Source organism: Ammospiza caudacuta, chromosome 7 (assembly GCF_027887145.1).
Source record: "Ammospiza caudacuta isolate bAmmCau1 chromosome 7, bAmmCau1.pri, whole genome shotgun sequence".
NCBI lineage: Eukaryota > Metazoa > Chordata > Aves > Passeriformes > Passerellidae > Ammospiza > Ammospiza caudacuta.
In genome coordinates this window covers 34,477,691-34,504,484 of record NC_080599.1, presented here as the reverse complement: position 1 = coordinate 34,504,484, position 26,794 = coordinate 34,477,691, and the positions used below count along the sequence as shown (strand labels likewise).

General features: G+C 38.9%; 1 protein-coding gene across 1 annotated transcript; it reads right to left on the bottom strand.

Moving 5' to 3' along the window:
* Positions 1 to 3,749: 3,749 nt before the first annotated feature.
* Positions 3,750 to 24,003, bottom strand: SSX2IP (SSX family member 2 interacting protein). Its single transcript, XM_058808709.1, has 14 exons — positions 23,904 to 24,003; positions 17,394 to 17,527; positions 16,509 to 16,672; positions 16,061 to 16,261; positions 14,326 to 14,436; positions 12,953 to 13,088; positions 11,282 to 11,357; positions 11,033 to 11,204; positions 10,118 to 10,268; positions 8,793 to 8,929; positions 8,221 to 8,388; positions 5,987 to 6,095; positions 5,010 to 5,130; positions 3,750 to 4,828 (listed from the first exon to the last, which is right to left on the bottom strand). The coding sequence occupies exons 2-14, from the start codon at positions 17,434 to 17,436 to the stop codon at positions 4,678 to 4,680; spliced, it is 1,740 nt and encodes a 579-aa protein (XP_058664692.1). The 5' UTR covers positions 17,437 to 17,527; positions 23,904 to 24,003; the 3' UTR covers positions 3,750 to 4,677.
* Between the last annotated feature and the right edge of the window lie 2,791 nt (positions 24,004 to 26,794).

The following is a 26,794-nucleotide window of genomic DNA, read 5'->3' as shown; positions in this document are numbered from 1 at the left end:
AGGTTGTGTCACTGCTGGCTGCTGATATTTGGTCTTGCCATAGACTAGGTTGAATTTGCCCAGGTTATGCTGACCTGGCACCTGACCCAAACTGTTATCTAGCTGATAGCAGCCCAATTAGCAGAGTCAGTATCACACACTGACACTGTCCCTCCCCTTCCCTCAGCACTGGTTCCAGCTGCCCCTGCAGACAGCAGATCCGGACAGATATCCCCTTGCCATTATACTCCTATGTGCACCAAAGCCCATTAACAATCTAATGAAAACCTATATATATGGCATATAAATATTTTTATTCAAATAAATCAGAGGAACAGTGTGTCCTTTCAACTCTGGTCACAATGACCAGGAATATTTTTAAATGAACAAAGATTTCATAAGCCATCAGTAAATATTTTATCTTTCAAGGTAAATGACAGCCAAATCTGAACAATTAAAAGCCACAGACTCCTCCAAGCAAAGCAGGGGGAATGGGAGTGCAGGTCAGCTAGAACTTTTGCATTTCCTAAGTTGTCAATCCCAAAATGCAGCTGAATCACCTGAACAGTTGCAGGCTTGCAGCCAGCTTCACCATGGATTTACAGTGAGAGCCCAGGCACACATTCACACAGGTGTTCTCTTCTAGAAACCTCAGGGCCACGGAGGCAAGTGGAGATGCACAAAACACTCTTGGCCTGGTTGAGCATGGTGAGGGACTGGGGGATTGACCAGACTCATTCCTCCCACAAGTGACACAGTCTTCCAAAGCCAGCTAGGTGGCATCTGAATCAGAAATAAAAATGCACAGGGGCTTCTGAGTTGGAGGATGTTTCTGAAGGAGCACCTCAAAGCCTACAGTTTATTGTGTTGCCTGAAGTGACACAAAAGTCATGAATCCCATTCAAATTCAACATCTATGACAAACTGGTTAATCAGACACTTTATTCTACTCCCACAACTCCTATAGTTACATGATTAACCACAGGAGTGTGCTTTGTGGCAAATGCTATTTGAACACCCACAATGAACATTTATTTTCTATTTCACAGTTCTACAGCCTTCCATTAGCAAGTACTGTTCCTGGGTTGTCTGTCCCATAGGCCTTGACTATTTCAGATTCCACATGGACTGAAAATCCACCTCAGGCTGTATGAACTATTTTGGGAACTGTCACCCAGCTCACTGCAGAAGACATTTGAGGGATGAAGGGTGGACACTTGCAAGAAATGTCTCATTTCTCACGATTATCTATGTTCAAGGGAACAAGCATGTTTTGTGCCTCAGGTGACAAGCTCTTTTATACAGTCATAAATAAATTTTTATTAGTAAATACTTATTTAAAACAAACTTACCTGTTATGTGTACCAAATAGTTGTACGTCTTGTACAACTCAAAATGTGAATAAAGAAACCAACACTGACAAGCGTGAAAACGACAACAAAATATGAAAACTACAACAAAATGCACACCATGGGAGCTTAGGTTTTCATTGCAGTGCAGCTTTGTAGGGCATAGTGAACATTAGATATCAGATGTATTTTCTGAAAGCAATAAATAAATCATTGGATAATCTGAACACTTCTTGTGAGGTCAGCTTTTTGATACAGCTATGTCAACATTTCATTTCTTCTCATCAAATTCTCTTGCAAATCAGAAAAAATCTAAAACCAAGATATCTCATAAGGCTTAGTGATAACTACAAATTAAAAAAAAATAAACCTGTATAATAACTAAATTAATTCTACACGCACAGTATTGCCATTATTCTGCATATCCTTCCATTTTCCTTTCAAGAATAATGTGATTGTATTGGTATTATCTACATATATCAGTTACCTTGACCTGGTTGAAACCTACCTGGACACAAAACAAGCCCCAGAAAATAAGTTAAAATTCAGTCTGTTTTTTCTTTTGTCCTGCTACAAGTGAAGTAGTGCATGCCTGCAGAATCTGGTGGAAGGATCTCTTCAAAGTAGGAAGAAAACAGCTGTTTTGTAGGGAGAAGGTTCTCTTAAGAAAAATTTCAATTTATTAGGTTTTTCTGCTATACAGTTTGTGTTGCAGGAGCTATATATTAGCCACTGGGGATGAAAGGGAAAAAAATTAACATCTTCAACATAATCCTGGAAAGTAAGTACTCAGACCTAATCAGACTGATATTTAGGGTAAAAGCACACTCATCACAGCCTGAAAAAGCAGCAATGAATGTTGTAGCTAAAGATTCTTGTGAGACACCACAGTTTAAGAGAGCCACTCATCTTCTCAATATCATGCATGAGTAGCTAACAATAGCTGTATTGTCTTCATTTGCTGGAGTCTCTACTTCTTGTTCCTTGAGAAGAGCACTCAATACATTATTTCAAATATACACCTATGTGAAGTGACACACCTGTATCACACTCCTGCAGGAAGTCTCCCTCCTTTTGCTCTTCAAGTCTGAGTAAGATCCTGTAGTTGTTTCAAACAGCTCTAAGTACCACAATGTCACCCTCTGCAGAGCTCACACCATTATTTGCAGTAGTTTCAGATTTAAAATCTTCCCAGATACTGAATATAGAGAAATCCATAACTCTAGCCATATTTTACTTCTTTACACAGACAGGACCCAATCTGTACTCCAGACTTCCAGACCAAGTGAGGCCAGCTCAGGACTCAACTGCATACACCCTTCTAGCACAGTTAGCTCTTCCATGGAGACTGTCACACATTTCCACTTCTGCAAGACAGGTTACACAACTCTAAAGCAAAAAATTAGTACAAAATCTTTATTAATTGCTAACCACTCAGTAGATATAAACAAGAGTTTAAATATTTTAGTTATTTTGTTCTTCAAGGCATTATTATCCCAAAAGTTAAAGAAAACCAGGCTGAAGCAGGAAAGCCCAAGTAAAGCAAACACAATTGACAGTCCCAGCAGGGCACCCATGAGCACACAATGGAGCAGCAGCAGCCCCTGGTGGCACCTGGATCCTGCCTCAGCCATGGAGATCTCCAGCCACTACTGGCTTGGAAATAATCCGGCTTGCAGAGTCCTGCTCTCCTTAATATATTAAATTTTCACTGAAGTTTTTTGCAAGCGTATTTATTCTTCCACAAGTAAAATTCAGGCAAGAGCTGCCCAATAGCTGGGAAATAGGAAACCAAACAGGAACTGTACCCTGCTAAAAAGCAATGCATGACAGGATTCTGAACACCCATTTATTGCGCAAGAACAGGAGAAACAGAAACATGATGCTGTCTTTCCAACCTGACTACCCATGCAGCAAAAAGCCCACCAAGACAATAGTATTGGTTTATCATTATATCCACTTCTGCTCTCTTACAGGTGCTACATGAAAACCACACAAGTATCATCCTCTGCAGTTTACATTGGCTATTACTTCATCTCAAGCTGGAACTCAATGGACTGAATTCACTGCAGCAGAAACTGCAGCTTTTTACATCAGTTTCTTTGAGAAATGCAGTTTCTTCTCCCTGTATGATCCTACTGCTATTTTTCCAGATAATCCAATCACTACACTCCATCCAACTCTGAAGTGAATGGGCAGAGCACCAATATCCTTCAGTGAAGGATTCTAAACTTGAGTTAATTTCCCACCTCTGACCCCGAGAAAGGCAGTTTAAACTCAGACATCTTCCAAAAGGCCAATTACACAAGGATCAGAGCTATGTATGATCACATATGCACAAAAACCCAAGAAGAGAAGATGGATCTGTACTGGGCAAGGAAAATCACACACACTGAGTAAGGTGAAGGAGACCTTGAAACATCTTGCCTCTAACTTGGCTATTTTTATTACATTATAAACAAGAGACTTCCTCAAGGCTACACAAAAAATAACATTCTGGAGTCAATTAAAACAAAAAAACAAACAAAATACAAAACCAGCACCAGATTTGTATACATTGTATATAGCCCTATAACCATGGTAGCTTAAAAGTTTACTGCACACAAATCATAGAACCAGGGTTTTTTAGAATAGAATTTCACATTTATTGTTCACATTTGAAATACTTTGGTTCCTGACTGAACCACTGAAAGTCCTAATGGATCTGTAAACTGAGTATCACTAGAAAACAATTTAAAATGCCATGTAAAATAATATTTATGTATGCATATGTCTCATTTCATGGTTTCTCAGCATGACCACGTGTTCTATTTACACATATATAAAGATTTGCACTTTAAATCATTGAGATATCAAAGAGGTATTTTCAAATCACACAATAAATATAGAACCTGTTTTGTTAAAAATCTACAGTATACTGTACATTCAAGTTGAGGCAAAAAACGATTTAATGCCAGTTACACTTGAGACTTAAATGAATGTTTCCAATAATTAAACAATTTCTAAAAGTGCTATCTCGGCTTGTGATGAAAGGTAACATTAAGATCCAGTATTTCATTACAGTCAAAGTTTCAGACCATTGCTTTATTCACAGAATTAGAGCTTCTGTTACTAGAAAAATATCAAAGCTTTTATATATTCTTAAATTTTCTTTCAAGACTTGCAAGAAAGAGGCAAAAAATTATCTAAAAAATAAAAGCCATGTGCACACACATAGAAACACACCACGATTCAGATCACCACATAATCCTCCAGAAGAATGATCAAACTCACAGCATTCTGTTTCATTTAGAATGATAAGTTTATGAACAAGTCTCTAACAAAAATCCCAGCAGGCAACCCTAGAAGTCTAAGGCAGCTGTTCCATGTGCAAGTTTCTACATAGAGTGTCGAGTCCAGAGTCTTCCCATGTCTTTGTGCATTCTTCAGTTTCTTCTTTGCCATCACTTCCCACCCACAGATTTGGCAAGTAATCTGCAGCAGGTTTTTCTGATGCAACACTGGAAGCAGAAAACGAAGTTACAATGCAAATAAATAATGCTTTGAATGGAAACAGAGGATTGCTTTTATGATATAATGTTTAATAGCCTTGGTTATATACCAAGCATAAGCTTTAGATTATGCTGCACTCTCCATGGAGTTCAGCACTCCACAAACCACCCACAACACTGTTTCACAAACCTGTTTTGGGTAATGTACTGGGATATCTGGCAAGGCTCTGGTGAAGCAGTAGTACTCAACACAGAGGGAGGTCTCTTTTGCTGAGATGCAGATCTCACTAAACGAAGGTCTGTGTCAGCACCTAGGAGAGACACACACCAGTTAAACTGCAGCCCACTGAAAATAAGCAAGTCCTTCAAGGGTTTGTGTCCTCTGCTTTAAAGAAAAAAACAAGAAAACACAAAGACCTTAAAGCAGAGCTGTAATAAAACTGTCATTGATATAGACCTGGGATAACATTTTTAAAGTATTTGTAATGCTATTGAATGAAGTTACGTTAAAATTAGGACTCTAAATTTGAAAATGCAGCATTTGCATATATAGCTACTACTGAAGGTAGTCATATGAAGTCACTCAAGTGTAATTTCTCACTTTACAATTAATAAACCTTTTGTATTCCTTAAGTAAAGGCCTCTCCAGCATGCACAGACATAACACCAACATGAAACCTGCAAGCTGGTCAGAATATTGAAAACAAAACCAAAATGAAGTTAGATGTCTTACTGTTTACATGAAACTAACCTTCACTCAAGTCAATGGAAAGACATGGCAAACTTAGCAGGGCCAGATCAATCCCTTCTCACATTTATATTTCAAAGTTTTTATATGAAGTGGAAAACCAGAATTATTACATGTTCTTCAGTATTTATGAAAGCACCTGAAAAGTTACCTGCTGTGCTGTCAGGTATTTGATATTCACCAGATTGTTTCACAAATATAAATTCATTACATAAGTAATTATGAGGAAGGGAGTTACAATTCCTTTTTGCAAAGGAAATTTTGAACCATCAGTTGCCCTGATATGTGGAGGTATACAGATGCATGGTAAAATTTTTTTTGAGACCTTTTGGTTTTTTAATTGTTTTGTTCATAGTTGTGACTTCTTGAAAGGAAGAGAAAGAAACTGTGCAAGAACATAATCTGAACCAAATACTTGCTTCTTAAGAAGGCACTTGGAGTTGCTGAATTTTCAGACTTGCAATCAGCAGTCATAGTTAAGAACTGGTGCTTCAGCCATGCTCCTCTATCTTCTTCAAATGCCTTTCTCTAGGAAAAGAAATGACAGTTTACACTTATGACAACAGGAAAAAACCTAGCCCACATTAAATTGATGCTATTCTATTTCAGAAAGCCAAAGTTGCAGCACGTCCATGTCACCAAGGAGAGCCAGCAGATTAACACAGCAAATACTGCCTGTGAGCAAGCTTTTAGCCCAAGGAGGATTGGCTGAGGAGGCACTTACAGCCAAATCCCACAGTTTGTTCCACAGAGGTCACAGTAATCCTTTCACTTCACTGCTCTACCCCCCCCAGTGACAGCATCTCCTGTGCTCCCCATTCCCCCAGAGCACCACCACCTCTTGGAGCAGCTCTCATCCAAGGCAGCTACCAGCAACAATTACTTCTTAAACCTTCTAAACAGGGAAAAATTACACTGAAAATATCCCTGACTGCTTCTGTCTAAAACTGGGGCAAGAAAAAGAGGTTGTTTCCCTTTCCAACCCCTCTAAGCACAGAAAAAGAAAATAATGCCTAACAGACAACCTCCAAGAGATCCAACAGCTCTGGAATCAAGCAACAAGCTATTTCATCTCCAAAAACCATCAGTGAAACAGGATGCTCCTATTCTGTGTCAGTAGAAAAACAGAGGAAGCTGAACTCCAACGCAAACTTTCACAAACACCTACAAAAACAGAGGAAGCTGAACTCCAACGCAAACTTTCACAAACACCTACAAAGCTCACAGCATTGCATCTCATGTCATACCTCAGCATTCTGACAAGCTGAAGCATGAGCAGTTATACTTAGGCTGCAATGGAGTCCTAAACATTTCCAGACAAACAATTATTGTGTTTTATCACTCATTACTTTTAAAGCTGAATTCAATGTGCAACATGAAATTAACCCACACACTAAAACACAAATAAAATTAAATTAGTCATAATTTGTATTTGTTACCATGTGAACTACTGCTATCCCAGCAGCTTAAGTAAAATCTGGAGTATTTTATATTCTGGGTCAGACAGGTTGGCCAGTCAGCTCTGTATTCTATCTCCAACATGGCCACAAGAGATGGTATTTATGAGCACAGTCACTTTCTGCAGTACATTCCCTCACAGGTTCCCATTCCCAAAAGCCATTTGATTATAGATAATAAAAATGGGGCACAAGGGGGTGCCTTTCAGTATCTGTGACTGTGCTGCCCATAAGCTCAGAAAAGTGCTTTTTGAACTTGATGGTACACAGTGCCTTTACAATCTCCTTCCAAAAAAACCAGAAATCAACTATCTAACTATAAAAAAACTACCTTTTTGGGTATGTTTTTGATTTAATTTCAAAATTAAGAGTCTCCTCTAGTCCAAGACTTGAGGGATTTGGTGAACAACAGTAGGGCTTTCATCTGCTCAAACTGAATCCACAGCTTTATAAATTTTAATCACATCCCACTCCAACTTTCTGCTCTGCACATCAAAGCAAGCTGTTCTGTAAGCAATGAAGTCCATTTCTCTTTTCCTGTCATATCTGCACCATCCTAGTTCCACAATCACATCATAATGACCTTTCCCTGACAAGCTTGTAAGCCCCTTCACATTTTTGACCCAAACTATGGGCTGGACCAAAGGACATGTGCTAGAGCTCATTCACAGACACATCTACCCTGACTGCCAGTACCTGTGCTTACTGGCCAGCTTAACTACAAAACCCCAACAGATAATGACCCTGCTAAGGGAAGCATAATAATTACTTGGTGTTTTTGCAAAAAAACTGGTTTTCACCAAATCTTAGAAATCAAGTACCGTTGAGATTCAACCCTGAGGCCAAATTTGACTGAAATTTGCATAGGCCTTACTTTTGTAGGAAACCAAACTTTACAAGTATCCAAGGGATTTAGGTAATAAATTTTGGAAGCACTTAAAATATTTCAAAACCTGAAATAAAAATGGCTTGGTTCCAGTTGCAGAAACTGTATTTTCCAATATACACAAAAACTTTGGCTTTTCCAATTGCCCAGAGAATGATCTTCCAGAACAACTAAAGATATGTTTTTTACAGTATGGCAATGATCTTTCTCTACAGACATCATAAACAGACATTGCTGGATGGCTGCACTTTGTCACACATAAAAGAAGGACTTGTAATTCATCTTCCATAAGAGCTCCCTTTCCCAATACCTCAAGTCCTAATCTAATAGCAGCTTCTGTAAAACTTTTTCGTTCCTTCTCAAAATTCCTTTTTTGCTCTCGAAACAGCCTCCATTCTTCCTGGAGACGCTCTCTTTCTTCCAACAAATAGCAGTCTTGTAGTAACAGAGTGGTGTCATCATCACAGGTAAGCTGTTGCTGTAGATATAAAGCAACAAAAGACAAATGTTAATTTGGGAGTGACTTAAGAGGTACAGTATTTCCACAGTTTCAGTTTTACCAGAAAAATGGTGAAAGTCTAATATGGAAATAATGCATATCAAGTTGGTGGATGGGGGGGCAGATTTCAGATAGCAATCAAAATGTCCCTGTTCAGACAGCCTCACCTTTGTTTAGCCTCCAAAATTATTCCTACCAGGAGTAAAGAGTCCTTATATTATTAACCAAGCCACTAGCACAGTTATACTCAGACCACCCACTAAGTTGTTTTATTTTAAAAGTACAATCAAGGAATGGAGAAAGGCTCAGAGGCAAGAAGAATGGACAATTAAATAAAATAAACTTTGATTCAATTAAGAAAAATAAAAAATAAAGCCTACTACCTGTAAGAGCTGTTGCTGAGTTCTGATCATTTCTTTACATTGCTGAATCTCTAACTCTAACTTTCCAGTTTCTAGCTCATGGTCTTCTCTTGAAATGACATCTTTTTCATTCAAAGCTCCTGAATGTCCACGTGACACTAAGGGAGAAAAAGAGCATCTTTAAAGCAAGTTATAAAAACACAACACCTCATATCAGAGACAGCTTGGAAGAGCAAAAGGTTTTGGACTTTGTTTCAGCATGAAAGACAGATACACAGCGTACTCAAAAGCATTTCTATCAGAGACAAGAGTTCCAAAATTGGTGCTACAAGAGTAATTATGCATCAAATCCAGTTAAAAAAAAAAAAAGAAAAGCAATGAAAACATGGCTGTTTCACATTCCCCAAGGATAACCAACCATCTACACTGCAGGAAGTGCTACACAAAATCCACAATTGCTTCAGCAGTCATTTAAAAGAAAAACTCAAGACAACTAAAGATTTTTTTTTCACTGACATGCTGTTAGCCCATTCTTCTGAGCCCATTTTTGAAGGGCTTATGTGTTCATAAAAATATGACAGTAACTATATTTATCACAGATATAAAAAGAAAGCCTTTTCCTTCAAGTCTTGTGAAGGAGAAATGGAGCTAACCAACACTGAAAGCATGTTTTCATTCCAGTAAGGGAATGAATTACAGAAATGGTTGTATTTTGTACAATTACACACCGGCTTATTTAGCTCAATGCATGCTAAATCACAATGATTGTAATAAGACAAGTTTTGGTCCCCTAAAGCCAGTATTTGAACATTAATAGAATCCTGAAGGGCTATACTATGGTCACCCCCTATAAACTAAAAAAAAAAAACCTAGAAGATGACTCCAAAAAAAGAACAAACATTTTTTCTCATGCTTACTTTTCAGTTAGTAACACCAAATAAAGTATTACAAGAATTCTTGAAATCCTTTCTAGGGTGTAAACATACTCTCAGAGGCCATCTGCTGTTTTATTTGCAAGGGCATGCATGACCTTCTCAATCTTACTCTTGACAGCAAACCTGTGGTAGTAGCTGCATTTACTTGCATGGAAAAATAATACTAGGAAAGAATTTTATGTATTTTTAGCTGTCTTAATGCTGTTTAACAGCTGGAAATGAGGAGAGTCCAGCACCATACCATCAGTTGGTTTGTTTTAGAATGCCACAAGAAGTCCCAGAGGATGTGACATGACTAGGATCTTTAGAGGGAATTATATATTTTGCATCTAATTATTTCAAAGTGCCACATCTGCAATACGTTTTCTAAAATATATTTTAGATGTACACATAATGCAGTTGAACACCAACCTTGGTTATCCAGCTTTTCAACGTGATTTTTCAACATTCGCCACTGCTTTCTAATGCTGTTGGTAAGCTGCTCTCGCACAGTTTCACAAGATAATTCCCACATATTCTCTTTGTTTAATTCTCCAATATCTTCCTCCTGGTCTGACAGCACCTGTAGAAGCAGAAATAAGAAGCTGCAAACAATTTCATCCCTCCAAATATGTGTATTTGTTTATATAAATACGTGCATAGATTCAATTTACTGAAGAGAAAGAAAATCCTTACATAAGGATTTTTCCATCCAGGGAAATTTGACTCTCAGGGAGTTCAGCTCCCTGACAGCATAATGCTGAGGAGGCAAGGGAGCAGGCAGATACCAGAGCCCCATCACAGCTAGCAAGGCTCAGTCACTCACATCTCCAACCCAGACAGGGTCACACTGCTGAGTTCTGCTGTCAGACTTAGGCAGCAGCTGCCCCAGTATGGGGGAAGTCATCCAGTCAAGAACAGTACTCACACCTTATAAAGAAGGTGACAGAGAACCTACATGGCTGTTCTACACAGCCATGGCAGTAAGCTCTTCAATAAAAATATCCTGTGTAAAGAAATATTTAAGATCTGGAAACAAACAAACAAAAGCCCCTAGGCACCAAAAATCCAGTATTTTGCAACACAGAATTACATACCAGTAGCTACTAGATTTACATTCATTCAAAGAAGATTTTCAAGCTTTTAATTTACTTACTGGAAAGAATACACTGTGTATTGTTCACAGAGAGCAGAATATTTATATTGGATGAATTTCACACAAAGTACATGATGTGCAATCCATTGCAACTCTCAGAAGAAGTTTACTTTCGTTTTAATAACTATCAAATTACTCCAGCACTATACCAAACTACCATGGAGACTAAATTTTAACTGAAGAATACTTACCGGCCCATCTTCAGACCTTTCTTTAGGTTTTTGTTTCTGTGGTGGAAGAAGTGAAATAATATCTTTCTTCATTTGCTGAAGAACTTTCTTTAGCTCAGTATTTTCCAGTAAAAGCTGTTTTTGGCGTTGTTCATAATCACTTAACAGAACTTTGTACATTTCTTCCTCGTTTCTGGAAGAAATAATCTCACAGTAACAACATACCAGCCCTCATACATGCTTCAATTAATGTTGTTCTAAGACAACTACCTGGCTTCTGTCTTATCAGTCCTCCATGCACCTCTCTTCCCATCAGCTCTACCAACATAATTTAGAACTTCCATAGCTACAAATGAAAAGGATATTTCAAAGTGTGAAACAATATGCAAATATATCAAAATTTAGATGACATTTCATTTGTATGTAGTTATTATAAAAAGATCATATTACTCAAATATCCCCCTCAAACTTCAGACTCATTAAATCACATGGCCCTGCTTAAAGCAAAAATAACACAGTCAAAGGAAAAAAGGTAAAGTTTTTGAGTTCTGAAACTCAGAAGGATATATTCTCATCCTGTCTTTTTAATGCATTTTTTAACAACACCTTCATCCCTATTTCACCCTTTATATCAATGTATCAAGTCTATGCTCATTCTGACAATAATGCCATTTTATCTCCTGTTTAGGGTAAGGAACTTAAGATTGTTTCTTGAGGCATTCCTCAAAACTTCTGTCCACATTTGAATAAAAACAAAATCAAAAAACCCCTACCACACCAACAACAGAAACCCAAACCCAATGTAAGACTACAGATTGGTGGTCCAAGCTAGTTAGCTATCAACCAAACAGTAACTAGTTTTAAACCCCTGCTATTTTTACCTCACTGACACTTGAACTAGTACTGGCCACCAGAAGTCAAGAATGTTTAAGTTTTGCAGACCTCAGGGCAAAGTTTCTAGAGCTTACTGAAACGATAGCTTAAGATTTTCTGCAGCCAAAATAGGTGATTCTCCCACTGTGTCCTAACCTGGTTTTGCTTAAGCAGAAGGACTTACAGCAAACTAAATAAGCAGAGAACCATCTTTGCAACAACAGGAATAGTTTTCTTCTGGTTTCGTGACCTCAATGAGCTCACTAAAACATGGACTACAGCTGGCAAACAGCTGAGTTTGGGGGCAGCAAGTGGACAAGAGCAGGAATCCCTTCCACTGGAGATACATTCTAGAAATACTTTAAGGGCAGATATATGAACCAAAAGGTAAATTTTTTTTTAATACCTAACAATACCTACATGGTTACCCATGTATTTATGGTAAATAGCACTGATGAATGTCTTGAACACAAATTTTGGGCAGTACAACATACAAGTACTCATGATAAAGGAGATCTGGTTTCTCCTCATTTCACATAGTACAGGATGGAACATCTGCCTTGTGTTACTTCCTCTCAAACCTCTCATTACTTGTGCTAACCACAAGCAAAGCATCTCCAGAGTAAAATCCTATGCAGTGTGCCTTCCTGATGGCAAATGCTTGGAACAACACAGATTTTATGACATTATCCAAAATCTTATGATAGCAACAGTAGCAAGAAAATGGAGGCAAGATGGCTCTGGCATAGGCATTGATTCCTATGGAACCCTAGGAATAAATTTTACTTAGTAAGGGCAAAAAAAAAACCCAAAAAAACCCCCTACCTCATTAGGTAAAGATCAGCATTTGGTTTATGCTTGGTAAGAAATCTTATGGAACACAATGTAGAAAAGTCTTACGCAGTCAGTTAACATGAAATATTGCATTTTCTCTTTAACATTCTAATATCCAACTAAAATATGCAAGAGGGCCACATTGCCTTTAATGATTAAAATACTTAAAAATGGCTATGGTTAACACACAGAATATGCTAATTTTGCTGTGGTAAAATTCAAAGAGCTACTTACCTAACTTTTTATCCTTTTTATTCATGACTAACTGATGTAAGCGCTCCTTTAATTTGTTATATTCTCTCTCTTTCCTCTTCATATCATGATTGTATTGTGTAGCTCTACTTGAAATTACATTCTGTAACTTCTGAACCTAAAAGCAATGCCACAAAAGCATGTTTCTTCTACTAAAGTATAAACATAAATTTCTTCAAAAAACCAAAACACATGAGGCAAAACAAAACTTCTTTTAAACTGTTCTTCTGGGGAAAGGAAGTGACAAAAGGAATGAGAAGAGCTCTCCCACCCCATGGATTCTGAACTCAGACTTATCTCATGAGAGGTAGGTTCTCAGCAGAAACCCATATCATAAACAGCAGATTATAATACTATAATTTCTCTGAAGTACAGCTGAATTCATGTTCTGATAAGTTACATAGCCTTTAATGCCTTTATTGAGAGCAGAGAAAGATGTATCTTTACTTTCAGTAATTCATATTCAGGATCTAGGTTTACTCCAATCCTAAAGCATGCCTGTTAGGCTTACACTAAAAAATAAACTCCTCTTCCTTGGGGCAGCAAAACATTGAAAGAACGATTATGACATTTGGTCTAAAAGAACATTAAAAGATCATAAAGCAAATTTTTGACATATACTATTAATTCCTATGGTTGTATTGTTTGGGTTTTTCTAATTTTATGATTTAACCTTACAAACACACAGCACATTCAATATTTTAAACTGGAATTCCAGGAAGTTCATTATGAACAGTTAGTACTTTATTCCCAACTGTATGAACATGTTTATGAACACAGAACATGCACAGAAACTTAGAGGAGCCACATTCACAAAAACACAGGAGCCATGTAAAGTACAATGCTAGGGAAGGAGCATAAAGGAAACAAATGCCAAACTAAGAAGTGTCATGGATGTCAGTGTTTTCTGATCTTAATTGCTTCAAGATATTTAAGTTTAATGAGATGGTGTTTTTGAGCTGGGTTTCTCTCCACCTCCCTTCTTATTGGTCTTTTGCTCCCCTCTATAATATAATAAGAAAACCCAAAAAGCCTCTATACACAAATGTTTAAGTGACTGAATCCTGTTGCCCCTCCTACTTTTTGATATATCTGAACATTCTAAGCTAAAGTTGTACAGAAAATCCCAGAAAACTGCACATCTGCATTTCTGCATTATTCTCTACTATTGTTGTAACTTGGACCTATCCCTTATAGAACCTATTTATCCATATGCAACAAGCCAGTCAACTTAAAGACAACATTTACCAAACAAAAAACCACATTCAAAATGAGCAATTACAAGACTCCGTGCATAATAAAAAATATTCTTCAATATCTATAAATGACTTGTGTTAATGTACAAAACAACTCACTTCATCCTTTTCATTTTTAAGTAACTGGTGCAAATTTCTGTTCTTGCTTTGCAGTTGTCTGTCTCTTTCCTGAAGCCCAACTATTTCCCTTTTAGATAATTCCAACTGTTCCTAGAAAAAGTGTTGATAGTTCAGTATCAATAGGAATTAAAAGCAAAGATTTTAAAAAACCCCAACCAACCAAAACAAACAAGCCATATTAACCAAACTGCCAAACCACCTCACATGAGATATGGCTTAGTATTTAACAGGTATTATCTTTTACAGTTAGGACTTTTTCCTTAAGTCAGGATTCTGTAAGCATATCTGTACTGTGAGAGTGAGGTGGATATTAAGCAACCTGGATGAGTTTGGAACTACAGTTTTAATGGAGCATTTCTGTTGAATAATTAAGGGTACAATTTACACAGATAATACAGACTGTGACCATAACAATGCAAATGGAACATTTCACATATACAGAGAAGGCTAGACAGATGATCTCGTTACAACAGACGATGCAAACTAGCATTTTTAACAGTTTTGTCCATGAATGAGACTCAGACCTAAAATTGGCAACTTAAATGACAAGCCAAATACAAACTTTTCCTTCCTATGCCTACTGAGGTACAAATGTGTAGATATATTTAAGCAACAAGAACTTCTAAACACACCACAGTGAAATACAGGTAACAATAGTGGAAGTCAAGAGGATTGCTGTATGGTAGCTGAAAGAATCTACATGAGGAACTCCACAATCTGACAGCCAATTAGATGCCCTGGGATTCATGCAATACTAAGATTATTTGCCTCTCTCCTCTTACAGCTATTCATCTAGGGAAAGCAACTGGAGTGTTCTAGAACCTAGCATTTTACAGTGTTTGTATAAAAATCAGTGCAGTTACAGATTACTTTGAATCTGTAATCAAAATCCTTCTACATGAATGACCAATCTCAGCAAGAGGGCTACTGGGATTTTGAAAATCTACAGCAGTATTTTTCAAGGAGACAGTGCTGACCAGCCCAAGTGAAAAGCAAACCTAAAAAAGCACTGAATCATGCACTGAAATATTTTCTCTTTTTTTATATTTTATTTTCTTGACAGAATTAAGAGAAAGTCTTTTCTAATATGACTGCACATACAAGTGCACCCAGGAACTTCCAATATATCAGCTACTCCACAGGGACTGGCCTTGAGCATGTGTTTATCCTGTGATAAAATGAAGCTTAGTAACTTGTGGTTTGACAACAGTTTCTGAGCAATTCTAACAAAGAGACTTTGTAGTTGGATGTTCGAGGCATCCAATAACAAAAAATAACACATGGAAAAAGCTAAAAAACTTATATGGAAAAAGACTAAAAAACTCCACACTAGAAGAGTTATGCATGCTTTTACTTGCTACAATTACATTGGGAATTTATCCTTAAGAGCTGGGCATACCCTTTTAAGCAATACTAAGTGATGGGAACTGAAGTGTTTAATGTTTTCACTCTAAGTGTACATTAACACTCCCAGTTCAAACAGTCTTCCCCCTTCCTTGATTAAGCAGGCTAAAATTCCAAGTAATTAGAAGTTCTCTTGTTAGCTCATAATTCATTAACACCAAGGCATTTTCATTTGGAAAAAAAGACTTCCAAAATTCCCCAAAATACACATGAAAATACAACTGTAAATTAGTACTGGGTAGAAAAAAAAAAAAAAAAAAAAAAAAAAGAAGAGCTACATAATTCTAGTGGAATGATCTTTTTTTTCTACCTTTAACTTAGTATAGCAGTTCTGCAAGTGATCCATATCACTTCCCAGTTTGAGATGCTGTATTTCTATTTCTTCCTGAGCTCGGAGGTTCTTGTGCTGCAGTACAAGCAATTCATTCATACAATTGACCATAGACACTAAATCTAATTCTTTTCCTTTGGACTCCGCATAAATAGAGGGAAACCCCATCGTTGTTAATTCCTGGTAAAAGACAAGGGGAGAGAAGGGGGGAAATGAGATCAATAACTGGATCAATCTCCCACCATTCTCTAAAAAACAAACAGTTTCAGGTGAAATCCTGTATAAAGGGGGAAAACGTGACTCTACTTCCCACCAACTTCAGCTTCTGGGCACTGAGGAAGAAGCATTCTTAATTCAGTCAATCTTTTTTACCACAATTGATTGTGTGCAGGTGACAATCCCCAATAAACAGAAAGATCTGGCTTACCCTATCAATATAGGATATACTCTGTTCAATATTCTCTTCTGTGCAGAAGGCACTGAAAAAGCTGTGCATGCTTTTGGCTGAAGGCAGTGACAAGCGTAGCACTTCTGAGCTCATGCTTGCAGGAGATTTCCTTTCTGAGGTATATGGAAATATATTTTTGCTATCTAAAAGTTAAACATTAAGAAATCAGCTATTATTTTAACACGTCACATAAAATCAAACCCTTATGTATTCAAGTTATTATTTACAGAAATTTAGATTCTAGAACTGAGAATTTGATCTAGAATGACATTAAACCATTCACAAGATACATATAAAAAAAGAAATTTCCACTGAAGATTTAGACTCAACACTTTAAAGTGTTTTACCTTTCAAATTTTACTCATCCACCAAGAAAAAACTGAGCACACTTCCTTTTTATTGACTTGCTACAACACAGGTGAAGAGATGTGCATTCAGTAAAACTCTTCTAGAATGTATGGTATTATTACACTTATTAAGTATATGCTGTAATTTACTCTTCCACTAGGCAGAAATAGGCAAGAAAATATTTACTCCTTTAACAAATTTGTAACAAATTTATTAAGCAAAAGAATATAGAACAAGTAAAGAAATCTGTGAAAACACAAGACACATTGATAGGCATGATTATAAAAAATAAAATGTGACTGCAAGCTCTTAGCCTTTCTATACATGTGCAAGTACAGTATTTTACATTAGCATTTCTGTAAGGATTCAATCCAAGACAAAGCACTGTTTGTATTATTTACCACACTGTTTAACTACTCAAATATGTCATGCACAAAATTACAGTCTCTCTCTAGCTACTATAACATTGCTGGTAAAGTCAGGAAATCAACTAAATTCAGAATATTCCCAGTTTACCTGACGACAGCAGCGGCACAGTAACAGTCCTCCAATCTCCCATAGCAACAGAGACAGGCTGGGTACCTGAGCAACTGGTTCAGCAGCAAAGTATTCAGTACAATTGCTGGCAATGTGTGTTACGTAGGCATCTCCTAAAATAGCAAGAGCATTTCAGATTAACAAAAGCAGCTAATACAGCTAGAAGGTTAAAGGCAGCACAGGAGAGTGACTACTGAACTTGAACCACGTGAAATTTCTCTACTTCTTTACACTAAATTTGGAACACAGTAAGCACAGCAAATAGTATACTGTAAAAAATGATGCATCTATCTATATTAATCCTTAACTGTCTTGTAAACCATTAACTAAAGCCAAAATGCCAGGCACACATGAAAATTAAGACTCACAGATAACTAGTTGTTTCTGTTGATGTACATCATAAAACACAGAGCAAGACAAATATTTTTTCCTGCCATATATAACCAGGAAGCAATTTTATTTCTGTAAACTTGCATGAAGTTTTAACATATGTCTGTCCCATTGTTACTTAAAGAGAGGTATTACAAAGGCTCCAGAGAGGATATATCAGCAGGGGACAAAGGAGCTTTTAATAAATATTTAACCATTTAAATTAACTTACACATTTATTAATATTGCCTTTCCCTAGCAAGTTGCTTGCTTCCTTGCAGAAACCCCAAAACTGTCGAAGGAAACAAACAGGAGAAGCCTTGCCTTGCTGGCACAGGCTCAGTACAGCACTGTCCCTCTGGAAACCAAAGGGAAGCCACCCACTCTAAAGAAAGAACAAACTGATTGTCCCCTCACCCCACCTCCACCACACAGAAGGCACATAATAGCATTAGTTATCTCTCACTGCTGGAAACTTTAAATCCAGCTTGGATGCTAAAGATTTGGACAGCACAACCCATCAGCTGTCAGGGGAACAAAGATACTTCAGGGAAACAAACTTTCCACCTGACAGAAAAGAAGGCCCCTTTGTTTCCACCAACAATTTGGAACAAAGTCTAAAGTCTGTTTTAGATGGATTCAGTAGATTTTAGAGCACATGCATGTTCTTCTCTAACCCCTTGCTAATGTTCCAATACACACACTTTGGCTAAGCAACTTCTAAATTTCTGACACCAAAACCTTGTATTTTTATCACTGTGGAAAAAATATCATTTGGGTGGGCAAAGAAGGGAAAGGACAGGGGGGAGTGTTTTGTTACCCCTAAGGTCTCTTGAGAACACAAAGACAGTAAAAATGCTTATCAAATGACAAAGCACAACATACAGTGTCCAAAGAAACACCAAGTTTAAGAGATCATACTGGTGCACAGTCACAGAATGCTCAGCATTAAAAAACCCTCTAAGTAATTACCCAGGTGAATGAACATTTTTTTCCCCAGGTTCATAAACGGACATGGGAAAAAAGGTAAACAGTTATTCCTCATGTGCTGTAATTTAGTAGCTCCTGAAAACTTTTTCAGATCAGAAAGTACACACAAGCCAGCAAGAAAACAGTCAATGTAATGATCTAGTTGCTGTTCTTGTTAAAGAAATTTTGTTCTGCTTTCTCTCTACGTTTGATTTATGCATATTTTTCAATTTCCCCCCCCCATAAACGCAAGATGCTCACAAATTAACTAGACAACAGTGCCTTTAAAACAAAATTCAAAGTCAGTAAGTATTAAGAGAAGACACCTCTTACATTCTACTTTATTTCTGCTGGATGCATCAGACAGATAAATGCACAAACACAAGAGAAAAAAGGCAGCAAATAAATATGCAAGTACATTTTCATTACTGACATCACAACCCTGCAATCTTATAACATTCTCCAAAATATTAAGAATCTTAAGATACAAGTATACAAGTTCCATCAAGGACTGTTGGAAAATCCACAAAAATACTTATCTCATTTTAGATATGGTGCTACTTCCAAACCAACTGGCTTTTATTCTTTAACAGACTGCACCCACACTCCCTGCACACACAGAATTATCAACCCCCAGGTCTCTCTGCACTGACAGAACTGTTCTGACACAGCATCTGCCACCCTAAACAATGTCTGACTGGAAGCAGCACTAATCCAGGTGTAGGAATGCAATGATTCTCTAAATTTGCACCCTGCAAGTCACACACAGACTCATTCAGAGCAGATGCCCTAGCAAGACTACCCTGTGCACAGGGATTTTTTAGAGTTAATTCCCTACGAGGTTCAATGACTTGCCCAAAACCCTGCAACCACCCACTGCTCTCTAGAGGTAACTGCCCCAGTTGGGATTGTCACTTCCTCTCCCAAGCAAGGAATTCCTGGAGGCCAAGACACAGATGGATTGTGCAAGAATGAGCCTCTGGGACCCAGCTTCCAAAGTGTGAATACAAGAGCAGAGCCATCTCACTGAAAAAAAGAAATCTTATATACAACAAAAAGACCCAAACATACACCCCACTAAAATCACAGAGGGTTTGATTACACCAAGGAAGTAGTAATCAAACAAAGGCATTTAAGTGCTAGTTGGAACAAGTGAAGTACAAAAACCCCAAGGAACTTTAAAAAAAGCACTGTCACGGTAATAACATACCAGAACTTCTTTGAAAGTCACCTTGGGAAATTTTGGAAAAAAAAAACACAAGTATTTCCAGAAACATCTAGATAATTCATTAATAAATACATCTTTCTTTTCAAGAACACGACTAAAGTTCAAAATTAGTATATTTCATAAGTTCAAAGAGCTCAAAGAAGCTGTTCATAAAAGTACTGGCTTGTGTTTTGGGGGCAGGAGAGGAACTGACAAATGTGCCAAGATTTAAGATAGAAATCTGATAATTTAAGCCTGAGTGCAGGCCATATAAAAACTTGAAAGTCATAAGCAACAAGAAGTAGAATTATAAACTTAACATAAAAGCACACTTAAAATTTCTAAATATCATGTTTAAACTTGAAAAGGAGTCGTAACTGGGTTTGTAAAACACACTCAAACAACCAGCAGAGAATTGCCACAGTGCTGAGCTGTGATCATATTGCACCATCTGGTCATCCCCAACCCAGACAGGGTGTGACACAAGTGGGAAATGCAGTATCTGCTAACACAGAAAACTTCTACCCCTGCCAAGGTAGGGAGGAGATGGAAAAGCACCTCTGGAGAGGTGCAGTGCCTCAGAAGAAAGTCATCACCAACCAGAAATAATCTACCATTCCTTCTCTGTATATTTCAAATACAACTTGTGACATGCATGTGTTTCAACTTGTAAAACTGTGGGGGTACTTAGCATTTACTTGAAGACCAATGTGCTTCTTTTCTATCAAAATAATACCAAAGGGAGCTATGGAGCTGCTTAAAGCTTTTACACTTGTCTAAGTGTAATCCACAGATGTCACACAGAGGGCTTTTATCTGGATTGACAAAGAGACAGAGAACTCTAGGTAAATTTAGGATGTAAACTCTAGACATGACACTGAAGGTTCACAAATACATCCCTGATAATGCCATGATATATACTTGCTTTAATTCATGTAAGTGCCACAAAAGTGCCTGCATTTCCTTCCTAGAGTTTTGACATTCATTGTCTCTCTACACAATTCCTAAAAACAGTTTATCATTAGCACTAATATATGTATTATATCCAGTGACAATGGTACAGTAAAGAGAATACCTTTCCCTAAAAATCTATTCATTCTAGTGACCTTTATTTTAAAATGTAATTTTAATGATGGCTCTTGTAATTAAATCTGAGCCCAGATTTTTCTTCCCACATTTACAAAATTGTGGCAATTTAATCATTAATCTATTAGCTTCAAAATGAGGGTGAAGAAATCCCTCAACTTATCCACATTCCATGAAAACTTTAAGTAATATCAGATTTTCAGGTGAATTTTCCAGTAGCATAAACAATCAAGTCAAACCACCCAGCCTGTGGGTATGAAGTCTCCATTCATTCTGAATACATCATACTCAAAAATCCCAACTCATTTCTCTCCTCCATTTTACTTAAAAAAAAACACACAGGAAAGCAAATTAAAATTACCAAGGGCTTTAAGAAAAGAAGTATTCAATCTTCTCAACACACATAATTACACAAGAATATACTCTTATATCTGATAAAATTCAGTGTTCAGTGTCTGATCTGCCATGGTCTTTGCCTCAAACACTCAGGTTACAAGGAATATAATCTGATGTACTGCCTCAAGATTCAACTCTACATGCTACATACAGAGATGACTGAAATTCTGTTACTTCAATCACTGAAAAATTGAAACACATGGAAACATTTTATCTGGCTCCCAAATTCCTACCCCATTTTGAACTAACACGATGGATTTCACATTAGCATTTTCCTATCACTAAACAATTACTCTATTGTTAATCTTCAAAACTGCATTTCTCCCTTTGCATTCACAACCCATTTACTATATGTAGCCAGAGCAGAACATTTTGTTACAGACAAGAGAACCTCAGAAACCATCTTCTGCATGTTCTCCTCTTCTCCCTGAGGTCAGCTTGAGCCAAACTTTACAGCTGGCTGTCTCTGCAAGCGGACAAGTTTTTAAAAGAAAAGCAAACTGCTGTCTTATTAATTCCTAAAGTTGGTGAGATATTTACTGGGCAGAGCCACAACTAGTAGTCCAAATACCAGAAATTAGGAAACTTACATGTTTCAGCAGCATGTTACCTGAAAGCTAAATCAGGCATGGAATGCAAGAAGATAACTACATAATTTCTCTAGAGATTAGCAGGGAACTCAAGGAATAACTCTCCTGTAAAATCTAGGTTTCTGTTAATCAAAACATGTTACAGAAAAGACTTGACAAACAAATGGGACTGGTGAAGTGTCAGCATATCTTCTGTGGAAGCAAGGAACACCAACCAGTCAGCCACAGTGCTCTGGAAGAATGAATCATCCAACACACCTGGGCAAGACAGCATAACTGGATTTTCAAAAAGCTTCTCACAATGTTCCCTCCAAAAGCTCTTAAATTAAGGTGTTAAGGAATTTATTAATGACCAATTATAAATGGAAAGGGCAAAGTGTACAAACAAGTTATAGATGGCTGAGCAGAGTATGAAAGTGACAAAGAGAAAAATTAGAGCTCCAAAGGGGTCTGTGCAAGCATCTCTCCATAACACATGATATACTCATGTACTACACAGAGTTATTCACAAAAATAAACACAGGCTGAAGGACAAACTGCAGAAGGTTGTCCTCAAACTGAACACATGGATAATAAAAACCAGCAGCTGAAATTCCTTGTTCATAAACACAAGCACAATGAAAAAGACAACTCTGCCATGCACTTAAACCAACAGGCTCTAGTTAGGCATTGTCATGCAGGAAGAGATCCCAGTCCCTATGACTGGTCTCTGGAAATAACAGCTCCCAGGCTGTTAGCAGAACCCTGGGGCAGAGGACAGAACAGACCACCATAATGTCTCCTGATGAATACTAAGCTCCTACACCTTAAACATCTCACAGAGATACAACCTGCCCTGAAAAAAAAAACAGACAGAATATACCTAAATATGGTGCAACAAAGACCAAGCAATACATTCGTGCAAGAAACTAATAAGCTGTGACTTTTCAACGAGAAGAGGAAACAGCTGGAGAAACAGGACCAACATACAGAAAACAAATATTCTTTGCTTCTTTTAACACAGCAGTTATAAAGAACGCAATGAAACATTCAGTGCACAAGCTGGGAAATAAGAGCATTTTTTCCACATAAAACACAAACTGTGGACTTGCATCACCCCGAGCTGCTGTGAATACTTAATACATAAACTGCCTCCAATGTTTTGAAAAGCCTCCATCAGCATCTATTACATTTTAAAAGACAGATGCAGCCTTCAACTCCAGACTGCAGCATCTTGGGAGGATACACAGATAAAAGCATTGCTGTACAACCCAACTGTACTTAACAGCTTTTCCTTAGCATCTGCTGCCAGCTTCAGAACCAAGATACTGAGCCCCATGAGTCTGCTGTTACCCTCTCCTGTGATCTTTATAGTCCAAATTATAACTGATATTGGCATCACAGCTTTCTCCCCCCATCCCCCCCCAAAAAAAAACAAACCCTAGAAACAATATCTTCCTCCATAAACACATCTGAAATCCCCATTCATTGTATCAAATAATTTCCTCTAGGTCTCCTTTCCAAGTTCACTATTAAAATTCACCTAATACGTTCACATTACACTTCCAATATTTCGTATTTTAAGCCATTGCCCTGAAATTCCTATCATACCTTGGCAGCCTATGGAGCTCGGCTTAACTATTTCACTCACCACCGCTAGCAGCTGAGCGTTCTACACAATCTGGGGATGCAGGAACACTACAAACTAGTCCCGCATTACGATCTGATCTTCAAATTTAAAGTAGCTTTGCTATGAATAAATAAAATTAAAAAAAAAAAAAAACAAAAAAAACAAACCAAGTCACGAAACCTACACTCCTACATCACGTGAGCCCAGCTCAGCCCGAGCAGCCACAGATTCCCTGACTCAGTAGAAAGCTTTACGGCTCTCACCTCCGAGCATCAGCCGCTTGTAGCCTCACAGAGATAGCAAACGCTGGGCCTTACAGCGCCGGGAGCGCCGGCAGCCCCAGCCCCGCCGCGGCTCTCCCGCGTCCCGGGGATCAGCCGGAGCCTGAGAGAACGGAGCACATGTCACCCACAACCCGCCCGGGCCGGCGGCTCCTGCGCCCCCGCACGGGGCCCTGCCCGGCCCGGGGCGAGCCCAGCCCACGGGAGCGCCGCAAGCCCCGGGCTCGGCAGCGGAGCCCGGCAGAGCAGCGCCGCTAGCGCCGCTACCTCCGCTCCGGCCGCCGTTACCCGCCGCGCCCAACGCCCCGCCCCGCCCGCCCGCGCACCCCCCACCTGCTGCGGCCGCAGGGAGGCGGAGGGAAGCGGCTCCCGAGCGAGCCCCGCGGCCGGCACGGCCCCGGCCGGGCCCCGCGGGGTTAAACCCGCGCCGCGCCCCGCCCCGCCCCGCCGCCATTGGCCGCGCGGTTGCCGGGAGACCTTGAACGGCACCTGCCGCCCCCCGCGGGCCCAGCGGTGCCTCCGCCACCTGCCCCGGCCGCTGCCAGGCCCGGCTCCTCGGGCGGCGGAAACCCGGCCCCCTGAAACCCGGCCCGCTGGAGACATCGCTCCCTGCCCGTGTCAAAGGCGTTCTGTCTCTTTGAAAAGCTCTCTTCAGGAGCGGGAAGGTGTGGTGAGGTTTGCCCTGAGCCATCTCCAGGCTCTCAACAAGTCCAGCTCTCAGCCTGAGGGGCAGAGCTGCTCCAGCTCTGAGCATCTTCGTGCTCTCCTCAGGACCCGCTGTCCCAGGGCAGCACCGTTCTTGTGCTGAGCACACCGGGGCTGGGTGCAGTGCTCCGGGCAGGCTCTCGCGGGAGCAGAGAGGGAGAATCCCCTCCCTGACCTGTTGGCCATGGCTCTTTGGATACCGCCCAGGACGGGGCTGGCTTTCTGGGTTGACTCGTGTCCACCTTTTCCTCCACAAGAACCCCCAAGTCCTTCTCCACAGCTCCTCTCAATGGGTTCTTCTCCCAGTCCCATGTCACGAAAATGCGTCCCTCTGGAAGACCTGACAGCCTTCTCTGTGGCTGGGAGTGATGCTGTGGGAGCGCCAAGATACTCAGCGTGGCACATGATTTATTCCCCAGAGAACATCAATTAAACTTTCCAATGTCTCACCATTAAACATGTGACATGTTGCCTTTCAAAATTGGAAGTTTTCATCCTAATGTATTTCTAAGTTAATAAACAACAATTTTCGTTATTATCAACCTTAACCTGTTGTGGTATTTTTTTAATTAGGATGAGGTCACCAGAACACGTCCAATATTCTCTTTACATTTAGTTTTGAGGAGAGCACTTTGTTGGAAGATTAGGTGCAAGTAATCACAAGCATTAAACAAAGCTATTTCAAGGAAAGGAGATTCATCAGAAAATCCAGGACCATAAAAGGGAAATTTTGAGGCATGGGGTGTTCACAAACAACCACCAAAGACGCTCAAAAGACCTCATATTCAAATAAGTTAATGGAATTAATTATCATCTACATATGTATTCAGGAAGTGTAATGAATATGTAGTAGAAATCTGATGAATATGCATTAGTTCCATGGATATAACCTGGCCTGTTAGGTTGCTCTTCATTAATGCTTTGAGGAGAAATCCCCATGCATCAAGCACTGCTAATAAACTACTGCCAGCTTTCTAACCTAGTAAATTTATTGGGAGACTTTATTTCCTGGGTTTTGGTGACAGGAAGAGATTGATGATTGTTCTTGCTATTTTTTCTTCAAAAGCTAGGGTGTTATAGACCAGATCAAGACACTAAAAAAAAGGAAAAAAAAATTACAGAAAAGAGACTTAGAATGCAGTAGACAGAATGACTATTGTGACTGCAAAGACACCACCACAGAGAAATAGCTGTGATTAGGATATAAAATATTTATTTTTAATAGATTGTAGTTACATACATTTTCTTAAATTCAGTTGTCCAGCCAAGTTGGCAAATTTTGCTTATTTTCTGAGTATTTTCAGTATAAGAAAGTAGTAACAGGACACAAGTAGTACCATTAGCATTTTCACTGTTAGGGTCACCATGTAAACAGAACAATGCTCTGTGTGCAACAAGGGATGGAGCTGCAAAAGCAAATGGACCTTGTAGGTTTTCGTGCCACAAACACCGCTGTGATAAACCTCCCTACGTCTCTCTCACACTGCTTGCCCTGCTTCCAGATTCTCTTTCATTCAGCATTTCTTGTTTTCAAAAGTCAGCTTAAGAATGGAAAAATGCTGAGTAAGGTCAAAATCAGCCTTTCAAAAGCAAAAAAAAAAAAATTAACTTTCAGGGGCAAAGTATACTCCTGCCACACATATTGGAAATAAAGCTATTTCTTCCATTTATGAGCAGACCATAACTACCTCTCCAGGCAGGTGGAAAAGAATAGGGGCAAGTAAGATGACAAGGACATTCTGTTAACTTGCAGAAACACTAATTATTGTTTTGGCTTTTGGTACCTTTGCAAAAGCATTAAAATTTTTTCTAATAACTGGAAGTTCTTTTTATGTTATTTGGGTTGTAGGAAATCATTCCTTACAGTGCAGAAGAAAACTTCCATTTTATCACTCTGGTTAATGCAGACACTTTGGATCTTTATTCTGCAGCTTTGCCACAGGTGCACTGCGAGGAGGAAGCAGACTTACACAGAATATGTTAGTGGGAATGGCAAGGGGGACAAGACCTTGTTCACAGGAAGGATTAAGCTCCTGGAGCTTTAAAACATAATACAGGCATGGGTGGTGCCGAATTCCCTTTGTCCATTTGATCTTAGCAGCTGTTCCTGAAGTTGATGCTATTCAAAGGAGACCTCCCCAAGCACTCTGCTGTGCATCATGGATCAG